General features: G+C 41.3%; 1 protein-coding gene across 7 annotated transcripts in view; it reads right to left on the bottom strand.

The window, feature by feature from the left end:
• Positions 1 to 19,684, bottom strand: part of LOC133132361 (phosphatidylinositol-binding clathrin assembly protein-like) — a 48,588-nt gene that overhangs the window by 17,838 nt on the left and 11,066 nt on the right. For 6 of the 7 annotated variants that reach the window (XM_061247746.1, XM_061247749.1, XM_061247750.1 and 3 more), the window contains exons 2-10: positions 14,672 to 14,814; positions 10,769 to 10,844; positions 10,541 to 10,643; positions 10,276 to 10,369; positions 9,364 to 9,475; positions 8,599 to 8,705; positions 4,715 to 4,756; positions 1,040 to 1,125; positions 577 to 700 (exon numbers count right to left, since the gene is read on the bottom strand). In XM_061247746.1, the coding sequence (XP_061103730.1) occupies positions 577 to 700; positions 1,040 to 1,125; positions 4,715 to 4,756; positions 8,599 to 8,705; positions 9,364 to 9,475; positions 10,276 to 10,369; positions 10,541 to 10,643; positions 10,769 to 10,844; positions 14,672 to 14,814 (887 nt within the window). The remainder of the gene's footprint in view (positions 1 to 576; positions 701 to 1,039; positions 1,126 to 4,714; positions 4,757 to 8,598; positions 8,706 to 9,363; positions 9,476 to 10,275; positions 10,370 to 10,540; positions 10,644 to 10,768; positions 10,845 to 14,671; positions 14,815 to 19,684) is intronic. The other variant, XM_061247751.1, reaches the window with a different exon arrangement.

The following is a 19,684-nucleotide window of genomic DNA, read 5'->3' as shown; positions in this document are numbered from 1 at the left end:
AAAATTTGTTAAAAAAGAGTATTAAAAAAGAGAGATAAACCGATGATGAGAAGCAAATAATCAACACCATCATAATATATTGAATTCAACAATGCCTCAATCATACCATTTGTTGACGGGTTGTATGGTCTTAGGTAGAAGAGGTCTCTCCTTGAGCTTATTCAGGGCATTTGATAGCTATGACCAGATGGGTGTGTTTGTACTACAAACGCAATTGATGGGAAGGGTCAATATCTGGCCAGTGAGACTCAGAGCACACTGTTCAGATAAGAATTTGATGTGCTGAATTGGGACACCAGAACTCTTGCTACCTACTTTTCTGTCAAGGTTGTTCTTACTTTGTTCCCAGCACTGTATGCGCAAAGTCAGCACGGTATAAGACACGCTTTATCACCTTCAGTTTCTCCATTTTTGCCAAATAGTAAGTGGGGTTTTTTGGGTGTCCTTATGCACCATGAAACCCTGCTTTTGGGTGCATGTACCTATGTGAGTGCATGTGAGGTATGTCTGTGTCGGTGTGTGTGCACGCACATGTGTATGTGTATGTGTGTGTGTGTGTCTACACACACTTCCCACCTTGAGGGACTGCAGCCTGCTCTGCTCCTCCTCCAGGGCCAGGTGCTTCTCCTTCTCGTCCATGCGGCTGAAGGACATGCCGGTGTTGGTGAGGGAAGACACGGCGCTCGACAGGGTGCTGGCTCTGCGGGGCAGACACACACACACACACACACACACACACACAAGCTGAGCCCAGTGTTTTCCCACAGGACCCAATCCCAACTGACAGTCACGACAGAGCAGGGAGTAGTTCACAACCTTCAAAATGGCCGTTCTCACACGTAGGCGCTTTGCCAGGTACATAAAATTCTCAAACCGCCAAATGAGAGGGTTGACTCCACATCTTACAAGCACAGACACCAGCTTGCTATCCAGAGCATTGGAATCTCCAGTGTACAGCGCAATGGCAATTCTGACAGGGCTTCTGAAATACTGTATCGGCCCTGTCTTGCAGGTGGCACCACTTCGGAGTCAACTCTACCTGCTGGCTGCAGAGAACTCCTTGGTTTTCTTCCCCTCCAGAGAAGCCAGGTGCTGCTCCAGCGCTTCCAGCAGACTGCTGGGGGCCTGTGGGGGAAGCAGAGCCCAGGTGAGACAGGTCACAGCCCATGCATATGAAAGGTGTGAGGCATGCATGCCTCAAACAAAGCACTACTCTCTCTATAACCATGGTCACATGCCCTTTGCATTAGCTTATCAAGCTTCCAGGGAAAATGTATAAAGAAAAAGGAAAAGTGGTTTGAGCCCAACATGCACACTTCTCTTCTCATACAAGCATACACACAGGCATGTGAAGTCAAGTTATGCTGCTCTGCTTCCAGCAAATGGGACACTCCCACCTGTACTGTTGACATAATAGGAAGGGCTATTACGCTCAGTACACAGGCCTGTGTATATGCTTTCTTACACAACAAAAGCACATCCACAATATGTTTACATACGATTAGCGTTTGGCTTCCATTTTCTTCCTGGTCTCTTTTCTTCCATTTTCCCCTCGGCGAAAATTACATGACTTGTTTTTGCATTAGGATAAGCATGCCCAGTTGGATGTCTAATTTACGTCACACGTAATTCTTTTGCCACAAAGACTCTGGAGGCCAAACAGCAGAAAGGACAGATTTCTCAGGTACTGGGAAAGAGGAAAGATAACAGATGTCCTCCTACTGAGAAATCTAATGAGCACAGGAAAAACAAATGCTACATGGGAAAACGTCTGCGCTCAAGCAACCGAACTGAGGTGCTATCTTCAAAATTATACTGCGTGTAGATAAAAAGAAAGGCATGGCACTCGCTCACAAGAAAATACAGTGGGCTCCAGAATTATAGGCACAATACTGTAAACTGAAAAATAATACCATTATTGAAATAAACCGAATTTTCCAACAGTGTGTGCTTTATTAATGATACATTGTTTAAACCTCTAAAACTGATTATGATTACTGTGCTTTTCCCCGTATTAGCACGTAATAGTGGGCAACTCCGCCGACAGTTAGCCTATGATTTTCCGTGCCTTTCCTCAGGTAGTGTAGCCTATTGCTGAATGCCTTGTTATTGATGTTTAGAGTTGCCATTTTCATGCAATCACCCTTTGTCAGTGTCAAGCCTTCGAAATTTGGAAATATCACCAGTGATACACTGCTGTAGACATTGCTGTCTTTTGTGCAACAAAGCCAAGTTTTTTCCTGAAAAGATGCTCCTGTTTTGCAGTAACATATCTAATTAATGTGCTTATACTGACTTGTATTGTTTTGGCTGTGATCTAGCCTATTAGAACATGCTTGTACAGCCTATTACAGGAGTTCTAAACATGGATTTTTAATTGGTTAAAATCCTTGCGGTTTAATACTTTGTGCAAACACTCCTGGCAGCCAAGAGTCTTTTTCTATAATTTGTAATAAGGATAAAGAACAGGGCTGCGTTTCCCAAAGCCTTCTTAACGTTACATCATTTGTAAGTTGTACCTGGTTGGAGTCAGCAGATCCCTAGCAGAGACGACCAGATTTTCTGCCAAAATTCCCTAGTACTAGTAAAACGTCTCTAACATCAATGACTTCCTTGTCATCCATGGGGACAATTTGCACTTGCGTCCTCTTCCGGGCAAGTTGCAACCCATTACCAGACTTGTGATGGCCACTTACCATCAGTCTCTCCTGAGCTGACAGTTTTAGGCTTTTGAATGACAAGGGGATTTAGCATGCTTGCTACCGCATTCTTATACTCTAGTGAAACAGGAAGTGATGGAATGACACAATATGGTTCCTTTAGACTGAGATTAACTAAATTAAGTAAAATTGTAATTAACAATTTCAAGTTGTTTGATTTTATTTACAGTAATTGTTGACACCTATATGGTATTCAGAAAAAATTAGATTACTTCATTAAAAATAATTATAAACTTCAGTAAATGTATTGTATATAGACTATTTGCGATGTTAATTGCAGTATATGCAGCCATTTTTCTTAATCTTATCAAGGGTGTCAATAATTCGAGCCCATGGTACGTCTTAAAAGTGTGATGTCTCAGCCAATCAAGACTTCATCGGATCTGATGCCGAAACATCACATTTCCAAAAAGTTTGTATTTTCCTTTGAGGGAATGCCGTAACTTTCTTTTAACCTATAGAGTAAGAAAGTCATTTTTTATTTAAAAAAAAAAAAAACCAAAAAAACAGATAATAAACTAACAAAAGAACAGAAGGGAGAAATGCTGCTCAGAAAGAGAAGTGCTGATCTACCCACAGCTTGGCAGACAAGATTTTGGTAGAATACGATACTAAGATACTAAGATGTGTTTCTGTTTTGTGTGCGAGGTGGTGTGCCTGTACATGTGTGGTTGTGTCAATTTCAGAGAGATAAGAAACTTTAAATAAATAAATTTCCACAACCCTGTAATGTTACATTTACCTGGGACAGTTAATCTGTCAGGAAACAAATACACACAATGGCTCTCATTTATCAAACGTGAGCCAAACAGAATTCACCATAAATCATTTGGAAATGCATTTACACAAAAACATTCATCAAAGTTTTAAGATTTCAGTTTTTTAGTACAATCTGAATGGACTTTGCAAGTGCTGTCAGCTTTTTTATGGTTGTAAAGCTATTTTAATTTTTTATTATTTTACTAAGCCAATTGAATATAATTATTCGTATCATATAAAACACACAACTGGGTAATAGTAATTCATGAATCATTAAGTTGAATATAAATTCCATAAAACACATCTGACAGTGACGATGACGACACTGCAAATAGCATAGTTTTCAATGATGTCTTTATACAGCCGGTTCTGTGGGTCATAGCTACAGCTCTTTATGTTTCTCCACCAGGACCATCAGTTTTTCCTCATCCATTTGTGAACTGAAGAAGCAGCGAATAATAAAGCCAAACAGCTGTTAACTCCTAAATACATATCATGTGTACAATGGATTTTAAAGCAAAGTTCTCAGCCATCTCTTTAAATTGTCTGAAATTGAATTCTGTGCTGCATATAAAGTATTTTAGGGGTGTCAATTTATGCTAATCATATTCCTGTGCACACGCTTTTTCTTAACAATTGATTGATATTTATCAGCATACACATTCGTGAATATGAAAAAAAGCTGTGTCTATGCGTTTAATAAATTTGGCGGAATTTGTTAGTTTGCTTCCAATCACATATACATTTATACAGGGATTTCCAAAAATATTGATAAATGAGGCCCATTGTGCATGTGCAAAGCGTCAGGAAGACACATCCTCAAGAAATCTTACACAAGGTGTGATTGCAGTTTAGTTGGATAAATAAAATTACCCCAAAAGTCTACAGTTGATGTCAACAGAACTGCATCTTTCAATACAGCTACATGTATTTTCCCTGTCGTAGACTACCAAATATTTGCACACGCCTAAATTGCTTTTAAACATTAATCTTATATTGCGGAACAAATGTTGTTTGTTTTTTGGAAAGGACTACAAATCGCATCTCATGAGACACAATGCTGCAGTCTGGAGGGGGGAGGCCCTGACCTGTAGCAAACAGAGAAAGAACCAGAGGAAAGTGTGTGTAAGAAAGGGGGGGGGGGGGGGGAGAGGAAGAAATCTGTAGGGTGAATAGGGAATGGCAGCGTTTTGAATGGATCAACATGGAGAAATTGAGATGAAATGTACACTGACCTGCGTTAGATCTGGGATGTCACCCTGATCAATCCCAACTTGCTGTGTCACAAAAAAGGGAAAAACGAAGAAAAAAACAAAAAAACAACAGAATAAAGGAAGGGGGGAAGTGGGGGAGAAAAGAATATAACAAAAGGATCCATTACTCCATGCAGTGACTGTAAACGAAACAACAGAAAAAAAGGGTCTTTGCATGCTCACACACACAGACACACACACAGACACACAGACAGACACACAGACAGACACACAGACACACACATCTGGAATGAGGTTTTGCACACAGAAATGCCTTGGACTGTTGCAGAACTATGGGCCGGGCACAGACAGATGTGAGATGTGACTGTGGCTTGAGAAACATCCAAAAATAAACATGGAAATAATGGTGACTTGGGGGGGGGGGCACAAGACACACGATGATAGACATTTTTTGAATGTATGAACCCTAAAAGCTAACTCATCTTTGGATTGATCCCGCTGCCCAACAAAGGAAGCAAGCTGGTACAAACAACAGCGTCCAAATGAACATACAAAAAACCAGGGTATAAACAATATTATGTATAGATTCGTCATCTCTTCACTGAGAGAGAAAGAGAGAGCGAGAGAGGGGCGGAGAGACGGAGAGAGAGAGCACGGCAGCGAGTGTGCTCGATTGTCTTTAATTTTGGAGAGGTGGGGGTTGCAGCTGTCAGACGTTTTGAGCATTCTGACGATATGAATATGGCATGGGAGGAGTGGTCCTTGTTCCCGGGAGATAACAAAATCAAGCTAGGTCAGCCCACTATCAAAAATATTAATATTAAATAAACAAATAAAAAGGACAAAAAGATTAAGACGACTGTGCCCACTCAGTCAGTTTACAGCAGTATACTTACAGACATGAAAGCCCTGCCAACCACACCCACACACAGCCAGTCAGGGGATGGTTTCCCTGTCTAATACTGTTGATTCGTGTAAAGAACAATATTTCAAAATATGTTCGGCAGCAAAACCAGTCTAACTATTTTAAAGCTAGCCAACAGAAAATATTGGCTATATGTCCGCTGTCACCCTATGACCAAGACAACACAGCCATAGAAACAGTTGGATCAGTTCAGGGGGGATCAGTTCAGCCAATATGCAAAAAATAAATTCTCATGAAACATTTTACATTTTTCAGTTGAAATCGAATTAATTTTGTAAGTTCACTGAATTGAAAAGGGTAATTGGTCCCAACCCTGTCTACCGTAACCTCACACAACTAGCAAGGGGTTCCAGTACAGTGGGATGGGAGCATTTTCCATTGCATGTAATGGGAGGTTGTCGGGCACCTAACAGTCAATATGAGAACAAGCTTAAGGAAAGGACCCGCTGCGCTCAACAACACTGGTACTCCTGTTTCCCAGCAACCAAGGACTATTATGCATGGGGACAGCAATGCATGTCCCAGGATTCTGGATTTTCCATGACTTTCAAGGATAAATGTATGATTGAATGCAAGGTCAAATGGCGCGTGTGAGAAAAAAATCTTTTTTTTTTTTGTATTTGGGAAATTTCCCATGATTCAAGGACAGCATAATATTTGAGTGCTTCAAAGACTTTCCAAGACTTACAAGGAATTTCAAGGCTGATGTCATATGCAGAATACTCTATACTCACAACTGTCTTGAAATGACTTGAAGTCATACAGGGAGAATGGCTTATTGGTAAGTGACTTGTGAACTATTCATTGTAGCCATGCAAAACATTTTCAGTGAACAGAAATTCACAATTTCCTACGTGATCGAGGTTATGCTTTAACTCTCTCGCTTATGGCACCTATCGCCAATCCAGAGAGGAGGCAAGATCGCGTGTATAATCAGTGTCAGACACGGATCAGTGCAGTGTCTCTTATGATGGCACTGATTCTGTCGTCCGTGACCGTGACGGAGATTCCCCCTTGACCCCCCTCCCGTTGCAATCACGAGCCTCAGGTGACACTAGATTAACAGCATTAGTCATTTTTTTTCCAGTTCCAGTTTTGCATTTCCCTTAATTCCACTGTTGGCACTAAAAATAATAGGCTTTCATTTATCGAGCAGGACTTTAAAGGAGTAACATGGTGGTTGGTCACACTTTCTAGGTTTTTATATGCAATTCACACAAGAGGGCATTGAAGAAACACAATGAAGGTATTAAATATGCTCGTTCTACTTTCGTAAAAGTAAGAGTTTAAAATGTATCATCCTATTTTCAACTTGTTGAGAATGTTCTCCTCATAGTGTCACATGAGGATAACCACTCCCCTTATCCATCCCCTATAACCAGTGACCCATAATTTCAAATATTCACTTAATGCCTTAGTGCCTTTTAAGGTCTATTAGACTATTTCTGGTTATATTCATTTAGTTAGCTAACTAACATTAGCTAGCTAGCTAATTAGTTTGCTTTCATAAGGTGACGTTATCGATAATGTTAGCTAGCTAGTTTTCTTTCATAAGGATGTTATAGTTGTGCTTTTATCTTAACTTGGCTAGCTAGTTAGCAAAAATTATTATTGCATAAGTTAGCATCCTTACCTTAGATATATATTGTTGATAATAAGTCAGCTAGCTCATGAAATTCAGTCTCAGAAGATGAGTGCATATCATAGGAGGTAGCTATGGTAACAAACAACAATGTGTGGAAAGTGGTAGCATAGTCTGTCAATCATAGCTAATTGACAGTTCTCACCTTTATAGTGGGGAATTTAGGCTTAGAAAAATAGTTTTAAAATACATTTTAAATGACTAAATAATGAAAAAATTATCCACATTTGATTTATTGTTGCCTAAAGACAACTGGCAAGTGTCACATTCAACCACCATGTTATTCCTTTAATCTCCAAACTCGTAAAGTTATTTTCCTTACTCTTAAATGGCATTTTTATGAATGACTCTTCCAGAGACGCCGAGCCTTTATACAGTATTGTATTTTTGGGGTGTCAATTGTGATAATCCATCATTTTCACGAATGCGCACTCATTTACAAACGGGTGGGATCAGTTACAGGACTTTGTTGAATCTGACGTGGCACACTTGTACAAGCCCATCATAAAAAAAAAGGTAAGAGAAAGTTAAAGGTACAATAGGTAAGATTTTTATGTTAAAACATTGTTACAAGACCAGTCTAAATCCATTCCTGTCATTGAAAAAGGTTTACTGACATGCTGACTCGCCTTTGTTTATAGTCCTTAAATTCGGGTTTCAAAATATGCAGTTGACAGGCCGGCACTCTGTAGCAAAACATTGTATAGCTGTACAATAACTCAAGCTCATTGGTTGAAAATTGGCTCTAACAGCCAATGGCATTTCAACGTCAGTGCATTCACAGAGACTGGGTGGGATAAACAGTGTTGTGGTTTGAGCATGTTTGTTGCTGCAATTCCTCTCTTGACTGTTAGAAGTCGGAAATTAGGTATTGTACCTTTAAGATAAGAAAAGGAAAATGTCCGTTGTCTTCCTATTAATAAGAACAAGCATGACAGGGACAGACGCATTGTGCCCCGAGGGATATACCCTTTCATATACCCCATCTCAATCTCGACGAGGTGAACGGAGATAAAATATGGGCTATGGACCAGGTTTGTTCAAGGCGTAGGAGAGGCAGCTCATGGAGAATTTGAGAAAAGGTGGATATGTGACCTACTCTAAGCTGTGTGGTTACAGAACCAATTGCAGCTGCCGCTATTGAGGATGTTGGTTTTAGGGGCAAAAATGTGGGCTTAAATAAACCCCCCAAAAAAGAAGAAAGAAAAAAAAGGGGGGGGGGGCCTAAAAAGATAGTGCTGCACCAGCCCGTTCTCACGCTTTACTGTAACAATTTATCCGTCCTTTAAGATGTTATCCATCCTTCCACCTGAACCGAAAAAAGGAATGTCAAATTACCTCAGCAACTTTGAGAAACTCGGACAGCTTTGTCATCCTGTAGAGAAACTTCTTATAGATGTCCAGAGCATCTTTGCATTGGCTCTTCTTCATATCAAAATATTTCTCTTGAAGGTGAAAAGGGAAAGAGATATAGCCATTAAGAATGCAATGAAAGCAAATATGTTCAATACACATTTCCAATGTGCAATTACCTGAAAGCTCCTTCAGATAGAAGAGTACCATAATTACATTCAGCAACATAAGAATACCTTCCATTTCCAAGAAGCCAGTGTTCGGATAATGACAGTCTAAAATACATGTCTGAATCTGAAAGCACTCAACTCATTTGTAATATACAGCTCAGATAGGCATCATTATGTGCTCAGCCACCACACATAATATGTGAATAAAACCTATACATGCTTATTATACATTGACCCTGAGCCTCATTTACTTTAGGCCTTCTGTTGGCATTTAGATTTAAAAGTCATGAGAAAGTAATGTAACCATCCTCTATCACCAGCAGAGTTTCATATACAAAAAGATACATCTTTTTTTAATGCATTGGAATCAAAAACTTATATGCCCGTTTTTATCATATTTTAAGCCATCGTGTTCCATTGAAACCGCTAAGATTCCTCAGTCTTCAGTTTTGCAAATACACTTCATACCAAGCTTTTTAGAATGTCTTAATGTGTAATAATTAAACATTAATTGCACTGCATGGGCCAGGAGCTGTCAAGCACAATGAAAGGTGTAAGGCTGTCCAACTAGGCTCCTTACCCAAGAGGTTGATGACGCCCTCATTGTAGGCCGCAAAGAGGCGGATGGAGTCTTTGAACAGAAGCATGAAGGCAGCATTGATGACCCCGTTGGTCAGCTCATTGGGGTTGGCCTGGGAAAAGTTTAGTTCAGAAATTTGGCACCACAGATAATGGATTCTTACAAGACGAGACAGACAATCTGTGACCGGGCTTCCAGTATAACACAGTCAAATTATTATCAAAGGGTTCACTCAAATGTAATATGTAATATTTTTTTAAATATATTTTTATTTAATATTTATTCGTCTTTATTCTCAGTTTCTTCCTTCTGTCAGTTACTTGATTTTCATACCAAAATAATTTGCCAAACCACACTTGTGTAGAAATGTGTAACAGTATCGCAGTTGCATTCATTTGTACATCCAAAGTTAAGGACACAAGTTGGCTGAACCCAGGCCTTCTTAAAGCAGAAGAGCCGATAGTCTATCTGCTGGCTGAGGCTGAAAGAACAGAAATGTTTTTGTGCGGAGGAAAAATGGCCGCTTTGCGAGGACTACTAAAGCAGTTAAGAAAAGTATTTTGAAGAAGGAAAAAAATAAAACTTTCTACCATTCTTCCTTCAAGGATTTATTTTACCACAGTATTGCAGCAGCTTTGGTCAAAAATTCAGATTTTCTTCTACTTTCAATCCGTCTTCAAAAGAAAAAACTAATCAATAAAGTAATAACAATAAAATCAATTTATATTGCATAACTGTTCTTGCTCTTTTGACAATGTGAAAGATATACTTCCTGCAATCAGCATTTTTGAGAGTTTTAGAGAAACACTAAAACACAAAAAAAAATGCGGGCATCTGTTCCCCTGAAATTTGCAAACTCTCTCAGGCTTGAAACACTCCCATCCATAAATCTCTGACTTCAACGCTTGGTACCTCAAAGTCCAGCAAGGCGTCCAACTGGTTCTGGATGATGGGGAGGGTCTTGATCAGCTTCTCCGTGTTCATAGTGCGCATCACTCCATCAATCCTGACAGACATAAGCAGCTTTTAGAAAGTCTATACATTCTGGAACATTCTCCACAAGATCCAAAAGGAGGGGATCAGGCTCAAATACACTTTGATGCAATGCTGATCAGAACAAAGCTTGCAGGTCTTTCTGTACAGAAACCTGAGAAAACTGAGAATAAGTGACGGTTACCCTCTCTTCATCTTGGTAAAGTCAACCGCCACCAGCCTGTAGGAAAGCGCCTTTTCGTTCAGATATCGGCTGTAACGCCTGATGAAGGTTGACATGTCATATCCTGGAAGAGACAACACATCTTTTCTTGAACCTTATGTAAATCTGGCTTTACACATATTCACTGCATAATGCTAGGCTAGTGCTAGTTCTTCAGTACACTGGCATATTAAAGACACTTTAGCCTACCTTGCAATGCGCCTTTGTCCAAGAAGTTGTTGAGGTTAAAAAGTGTGTTTCTGGAGGCCAGGTACTGGATAAACCGCTGTGAGGCAAGAGCCGAGGAAGAAAGGGGGAAAAAAGGGGGGGAAACTGATGAATCTTTCGGACTGGTGATCAGGATGACACAGTTTAGGGTGGATAAAATGGAAAGCTGAGACCACACGCATTGTTGAATCAACATGGCAGCAAAAGTAAGGGGGGGCATGCTACACAAACAGTATCTGCATTTAACATCACATTCTAGCTTCCGTCAAATATTCCCAACTGCAGGAACAGAAAAGTGTCGCCTCTCCGCTCCACTACTGTGGGTTGGGCCACCAGGGGGGAATTGGGGCCAGGAACGGTATCAGTCATGGGCCAACAGGAACCATAACACTCCACCACCTGCTGAAGTGTGCCATTTGGCAATGGGGTGGAACTCCCGCCAGCCCAACATGGAGTCCACAGCTGGAAATGGAGAGGATTTATGCTAACCACTGTAGCTCTGCAACAAGCTTAAGGGGACAGGCTTGGGTTCAGACACTTTCATTTTCTAACTGCAAAAGCTCCACTTTCCTCAGTCACCACAAGGGAAGGGGAAAGGACAGCAATGTTTTTAGTACTTTGTGACAGGTCCCTTAGCAGAGCAAAATGTGCTCAGCGAATTGGGAGCATTCTTGTAATGGTTTGCCTCTGGCGAAGGAGACAGGGGTCAAAGCGCTTGAGAAACTGCTTCCTATACTGTAATGTGCACCTTTTATTTATTTTTTTACCTCCCAAGGAGAAGGCAGGTAAGTATGGTCACGAGCTATCCTGAGTGGTATTTTCAATCTTCAAGACATCCTTCAAAAACAGTATAATGGTCCTCAGGAGGTCAAAGAGGGCAACTTGGGCCAGGAGACGACAGGCCACATGTTAAACTTCTGCTGGAATCTCAAATCCTTCATGCAGGACATGCGAAAAGGAGCTGCGCCACTTCTGTGGTGAGGGCGAGCCATTGAAAGGGTCAAACAGTGCTCAAATGCACTGCTTAGTCGAATCAACTGTACGTCGCTTTGGATAAAAGCATCAGCTAAATAACATGTAAAAATGCCATCCCTCCAATAGACTTTATGTAATATGGAGCATCACTTGACTGCTCTCTGTTCATCATGCCTTGATCATTTTCCTATGGGCGGGCATCTGGAGGTCTCTCTCCTTACAGCTGTCTGCCCAGTTCTGGCCTCACATGACGGGCTACTGAACACAAATCTTCTTCTCCTGAAGGGTTTCTGGGAATACCCTAAACACCCTGGATCTGCCGTAATCCTCCAAGCAGTCCTGCGTTTAAATTTCCCCTCCCCCTCCCTCCCTCTCCCTCTCCCTCTCCCGCTCCCACGTCCCTCATTGTCATTGTGTCCTCGGCCCTGTTCATTTCTTGCGTGCGGTCTCTGACGCAACTCCACTCCAGCGGCGTCATTCTGCCCATTCTCAAATTGATCTGGGACAGTACAATGACTCAGAAGGAAAATAATCTAATTTCTCACCTCACTCCAAATGTCTCTCACTCACACACACACTACATAATGATCAGCACTTTCTACATCAGCTCCTTATCCGCCTGCAGACTGAACAGAGAACTTAGCCAACTGTACTGCAGAAGTATCAACAACAACAATAAAAACATTGCAACATATGGCAAGCACAAAGACTGAGATGAAAGAAACCCACACAGGCACGGGGAGAACATCCAAGTACCACACAGAAAGACCCCAGTCAGGATTCAAAGCCAGGACCTTCTTGCTGAGAGGCGACAGTGTTATCCACTGCACAACCACCAGGGAATTTATGTCATTCCACGTTGATTTTATTTTAGCTCTATAGCACCACCATGTGTTTTGATTTGGCCAGAAATACAACATTTGAGCCTTTGTGTGCCTGGGCTTCCAATATGGTGGACGCCATGGATCCATGCATATTTGTTCACTTTGAGGAGTTGCTCATATGTACCAAATTGTGTGACACTACATCATATGGGGGAGGAGCTACACACATATATACTTCCAAAATGTGTGCGTTTATGTGGCTGTCATTGTGCCACAACGTGGCCGATTGACACCATATTCAATCCTGAACGTAGGAAGCGGAGCTGTGGTACGAACGGTGGGAGAATGTCATATAGCTGTCCTAAAATGTCATGAAGTGGTCGTAGACGCATTCATGCGTGGCCACGTCAGCCGAACGGAACACTGAAGTCTAAGAGGTGCATGGCCCTGCAGCTGGGTCACAACACCTTGGGAAAAGTACAAATCTTGAGCTTTTCCAACACATGGACAATGAAATTAGCCTTTCATCTCCATAACAGAACCTTGCATCCCATTTATAAAAGGGATTAGGCACAGCACATTGCAGTTTTACTCACAACACCCCTGTGAAACAGATAAGCTAATGTTATTCAAAGAAATTGGGTAAAATAATTGCCTATGGTCATTAGGCTCAGTTGACAGATGTTACAAGTTCCAATGAGCAAACAGGACTAAACAAATGTAAATGAGGAGAGAGATCAAATCATCAGATTGACCTTTCTGCTAGCATACCGTTATTAATTTGCAGTAAGTGCAACCTAATGTCAAGGTTACTACAGGCAATGTGCCTGGTAGGCTTGGCTGGTGATGTCAGTTATTAATCCTGCAGGCATATAGATGGGTGGTTATCTCTATCCTGCTATGACACTGGGGTTTAGTGCAGACAGGGCTCTGCTGTAGAATCCGGACTGTGCCACTGCTGGCCGTGAGCCATGGATAATGGCCATAGCATTGCTAAGGAGAAAGAGTATCAGTCTGCAGTGTTTTCCCCATCTCATTGTGCATGACCGTTCAAGCAGGCAACTACTGCCTACGGGTAATTCCATGTCAGCTCAACACTTTTGGCATGCTGATTCTGCCTTTAAAAACCTGGAACAGAAATCCCATTAGTCTCGGTTTGTTAATCTGGGAGATATGGGCTAACAATGTTTGCACTAATTTTCATTAATCCATGACTTTGACTTGCCCCATCTCCATTACCGGAAGTTGTAGAGAAATGGTTATTTTATCACTTTATATTGGTTCAGTTCCCCTGTCTCTCCCAACTATGGTTCAGAGACAGAAGAAGAGAAAGTAATACTGTGATAAGAATACCGATTTTAGCCTGATTCATGTCGTCTGTGAAGTTCTAAAATGCATAGAAGTTGAGGTCCCCCATGCTTGTTTTGTCACGGTACATCTTCTAAAATAAGGAATCGTTGTTGCTAAAACAATGGTATTGAAAAATAGTTTATACAAATAGAACTGCTAGTTTTATTATTTTCGCTGTTAAAGAGGACTGTATGGAAATAAACTCACTCTAAACGCTCTGTTACTTTTAATTTTAGGGTGAATGTAATAAAGAATAGAGCTGCTGAAGACCGATACAATGATACAAGGACCGTTTCTCCACGATCTGCAGTAATGGAGATGGGGCAAGTCAAAGTCATGGATTCACGAAAATGACTGCAAACTTTGTTAGCCCATACCTCCCAGACAAACAATCCGAGACAAGTGTAATTTCGGTTGCAAGGGTTTCTTCAAAGGCCAAATCAGTATGCTAAAATCACATTAATATATGTGACGATGTGCTTCAAAAGTGTGTTCAATTAACATGGAATTACCTCTACCTAGTAATCATGCCAGATGAGTCACACAAAAAAGATGAATACAATTCTTAACAATCCAAAATGTAATTTATAAATGCGCCTTCAGAGCAATAATATGCTTTTAATTATTGCTTCGATATGTCTGGCTCCAGCAACATAGTGTAAGAATAAGTTCTCAGCCAAACCGGCTTCATAAAGTTTGTGTATAAATAAGTGTTGTGTATAAAACGAGTGCTCACCTCGTTGCCATACATCATGAGGTGATGAGTGGTGATGAGTGCTTTGAAGACCACCACCCAGCTGTTGTTGGCAGTTCTCTCGAACAGCGTGTCCGCCAGCTGAGGAATGCTCACGTTCATCTCGTTGGTGCAGTGGATCAGGTCTGTCGAAGACAAACAAACTCAGTGAACTCTGGCTCTTTCCCCATGTTCCCAAACATGTTCCCACACTGATTAAAGTGATTAAAGGGGACTTTCACCCAAATCTCATGTTACATTTTACTGATTCCTTCACCTGTTAAAAGGTAAAAATAAAAAAAGAAGAAGAAGAAAAATTCAGACGTTGTAATCTTCTTGCATCTAGAATCAAATATTCGAGCAGACCATGTCACTGGGGAATATTATATAAGGATAGGAGACACACTCATTGAGCACCTGTGCACCCCTACTTATTCATGCGATTATCGAATCAGCCAATCATGTGGCAGCAGTGCAATGGATAAAATAATGCAGATACAGGTCAGGAGCTTCAGTTAATGTTCACATCAACCATCAGAATCTGGAAAAAAATGTATCTCAGCGATTTCAACCACAGGCCCTACCCAGTATTAGTATAATAATAATAATAATAATAAAGTGCTCAGTGAGTGCTTTGGTATATTTCCAGGGAACAGATATGATTACCATTATTTCAGGGTGAAGTTCCCCTAAAATTGACATTTTAGCATTTCTAGCTAGTTGCATCAACAATAAAGGGTGGGCCTTTTATACTGAACAAATAAATAATAACTCTCGCTTTTCTCAAAAGACTGAGAGCATCCCATCAGACTTCATATTAGTGGATATAATGCCTGCCTCAAAAACCAACCAATCAACCAGCAAGCTTGGGAAATCTGTACTCCCATTTACAATGGTTGTCAGTGAGTGCAAAAATTGAACATTACCAGATCCTGTCGGTACAACACTACGTATGTACAATGTATGCAGCTATGTTCCTTGGAAGTCTATATAATGTTCCTTTTTCTGGGGTAAGACAGAAAACATATCCCTGATAATACTGGATTCAGACAGGAGAAACCACTCTGACAATCATCAGACAATAATTCCATTACAGTGCCAGCAATGAGTACATTTAGAGCCCTATCTGTAAAAAAGACCTGCCAAATTACATAGCAGTTGAAAAATATTGCTATTCATTTTATCAGTCCTTGTCTTCAAAGATATGCCTGATCGTTATCACTTTTAGCAAGTTGATGGCCTCATAATGTAAAGTTCTGTTGAACAGCTTCTGACTTGCGTAGGCAAGAAGAGCTTGATTCATGCTATAAACGAATAACTGCTGCAAACCAGTGGACTGCTCGTACTCATTCATGCAGCTATATTTTGGGTGCACTGAGTCAACCAAACACAAAGGACCCGGAAACTTTTCACCACAAGTACCGTGCTCTCATGCACATTGCCGTACTCTCTAAACTCTCCACATTGAGAAGAGAAATGCAACAGACCTCCTGTGCCAAGTGGCTGTCTCCTTTGTCTAGGCAACTGTATGAAAGAGGAAGACAGCAGACTCTGGGATAAACAGGAGACACACTATACTGAGCATCAGATGCAGCGATATGAAGAACCCCTTCAGATATGAAGCCACCCTTCCCCCACAAGCACATGCACCAGTGCTCCCCCATTCCCATCCAGGGCAGCACAGACTTGGTAATAAAGGAGGTGATGGCTCATTACACTACTGGGTTGGCTCCATCTTTATGATGGAGGCATCTGCAGGTTCCCGCAGCTACTGCCTTTGAAGGTGAAGTCGGATCAAGCTCACGACAAAATGACCGCCATTTTAAGGGCAACTTATGTCAATGCTCAGGATTTGCCATTTTTCTCTCAAAATCACACAATCCTCCCTCCCAAGTTCTCCTATTATTTTCCTACAGCCAGCACATAGCTGATTGGGCCCTTTGAGACAGAAAAGAGTCTGATTTAATGTGGGGATGTGTTGATTTAAACAGTGGGGGGGTTGGCGCTGGCAGAGGGGGGAAAAATGCAATATGTGGATGCCATCGATCACAGACCGGTTAAAGCCAGTTATTTCAAAGGGAGAGGACTGGAGCCGGGCTGAAATACCAAAAGCTGTTGTGTGGAGAGAATGTGACACATTTATCCTGACAATCTCACAGAGCCCTGACGATGCACGGCTTAACAATCCCCCCTGGTCTGGCTGTCTCGCTGCTGTGCAAATCTACCCACTAAAGATCCTCTCCGCAGCGTCTCACTGCTATTGACACAATTAGAGGTAGGGTTCTTCTCACACTGGGACCTCAGCAGCGGGGTGCAAGTCAAGACCATAGACTGTAGGAAACATATGGACCAAGTGCCTGTATCTTCACCCACTGACTATCCATTGGCTTGTGAAAAGCATTTTGAAACCTCAGAACTCAAGATTACAAGCGCCGCCATGTTGTACAATTTGGAGTCAGAGACTAAGCAATAGGGAAGCAGAGTACGGCTCCTCCACTAAGCAAGTAAGAGAGTGATGTAATCTGTCCCTGAATCATCCACAAAGTATTGCTGTATTGTCCCCATAGCACAATAACTTAAATAAAAATAAATAAAAACAGTTTGCAAATACATTTTCTTGTGGGAAAAATGTACGTCATATTTTGACTGCAATTTCCCTATTGAGTTTACATTGAAAACGGGTCTCTGAATGGCCTAAGCTGGAGTCAAACACAGTGGCGCAAGTGAGCACCGTCTCTCAGCAGGAAATAGTTTTGGCTGCTTGGTGAAGTGTGAGAATAAATAATAAAATAGAGGGACAGTTAAACTGAGCAGGGAAAAGTAGCATAACATGGAGGTAGTGGGCTTGGACAGCATGCAGCTCTTTCCCCATTTTGGGCCCGTTTCACATCGTAGTGTTCGTTGTCACACACAGTAGAGAAAAAGCCTTGGAACTTCATTCAGCCCTGTGGTATTGGTCGGCTCTTGATAGAGTAGCCCGGGACCCTTCTCGACAGTGCTACTGTGGAGCATCCCAAGAGATCATATGTCAATGGTCAGCTCAATAGTCAAACAACATAAACTGCTCTTTGAGGAGACATCAGATAAGTAATATCCACGATACGAAGCAGACAGACATAGCCATTACACGAATGTGGGAAATCTCCCACATGAATGCAATGCCTTCAACAAGCACAGGAATTGCTGAAAACAGAAATAACACTTTTTTTCTTTAGTCACTTCTCAAAATTGGGAAAACAAATGGAGTAGAGGGATTGATTCACAAAAGCTTGAGATTTTTTTCTTTTTGATCAATGTCTGGTACAATCTTCAAGTACTACAGGCACATTTTTACAGAAAACAATTAGAACTGCAACTCCAGAAAACTGTTTGGAACATCTTCATCTGAGGAATATTACTTTAATAGGATTTCCAACACAAATCCAGACCTAAAAGTACTTGTGTTGATCCAATGCAGTATCACCGGCACACAATTGGGCTTACAGTAGGCTGATTCCACAGGGAATAATCATACTTATTTAGACTTAATTCCACAGCAAATGGAATGTCAAGCACATCCTTCAAACACAAGTTTTGAAGCCACAACAGTTACAGACATGGCAGATGTGTGACAGATAGGGAGAGGTGGATCCACAGCTTGATCATTTATACGTCACTTTCCTAAAAAATACTTCCGCAAAGGATGCGTTCATGTTTCCTTCCTCAAAGGAAGGCTTGGGAGCGTTCAAGCTTCTATTTCGATCTCCTAGACAAAACAGTTAACAGATTGGAATGTCCTTAAAGATGGTGAAGCTCAAGTGATTTCCTGGTCAGGCAAAGGAAAATGAGAAAAATAAGTGATTCGAAAGATCCCGTAGACTAGAAGACAATGATCACCACCAAGACCAGGGCCAGAATGAATCCGTTTGGAAAGAATAAGTTATAATGTGTGACTTACAGAAGATTCAGACAAAATAATGCATGTCAAGCATTAAAGGCATACTATACAGCATTTTCACCTTGAAAATATTATAACAGAAACACTTAGAACCTGTGTCCATGTTCACTTCTGCCCAACTTGCTTGCTTGTCTACTTGTATTAGTCATTCTAAAAACTCCTTTAAGCCGCTTTTGGGTGTGGGCCTTTTTTTTTGGCCTGCATCTGAAAAGCATGTGTCCAATACACTGAACTACGTTCTATGATCCAACAGGATGGCAAGTGGAGACGTGTATGGATTGACGAGTACAGTGGTGAGCTGGGTTTGCCAGAGATAAGCCATGATAATTAGTGGCTGGCTAGCATTCAGTAACATTACCGTAGGTCACTGCCGTTATTAGCCAAATAAATTCAGTCAGCTGGCGGGCCATTATAGCTGGGTCCCACTGCACAGTACTGCTGCTTATATTTTCGGGAGATTCTACCAGCTTATTTCTTCTCCTGGGCACAGAGCTTGTGCCTCGACTCCAGTACTTTCAGTGAATTCTAGATGTCTGATAAAAAATAAAAGTGACAATGAATTGATGCATTTGTGTGTATGTGTGTGTATGTTAGAGAATTGGGATTCCTTCCAGACAGGCTAGCAAGAGCAGACTGAAATCCAATGGCGTTAGCAGAGGCTAGTATGACGACTAGCAACATTTAGTTAAATACAAAGACCAGTAACATCAGTTAAAAAGCTAGCTAAATGGCTTATGTGGGAAGCGACTACAAAAAGATGTTTTAATGAATCATATTAGATTATGGTTTTCGTAGCCGATTGACATCACACTAGAGTCTGCAACGGCCAGAATCATCTAGGGGGTGTTACCCGGCAGGGTAGAGAATGGGGGCATAGACGTTTTTGGATATGAAGAAAGGGCTGCATCAAGGCCTAAAATTCAGCATGGCATGTGTTAAAAAGATTCATAAACATACTGTTTTTACAGCAGTGGCTATGGCTATACCCAAAGGTATATTTTGCAAATGCATTTGGGGTGGTTATTGACAGTAATAGGGGATTAGAGGCCAGCAATAGAGGCCAAAAATATACCCTTTCC

Source organism: Conger conger, chromosome 7 (genome assembly GCF_963514075.1).
Source record: "Conger conger chromosome 7, fConCon1.1, whole genome shotgun sequence".
Lineage (NCBI taxonomy): Eukaryota > Metazoa > Chordata > Actinopteri > Anguilliformes > Congridae > Conger > Conger conger.
This window is presented reverse-complemented; position numbering and strand designations above follow the sequence as displayed.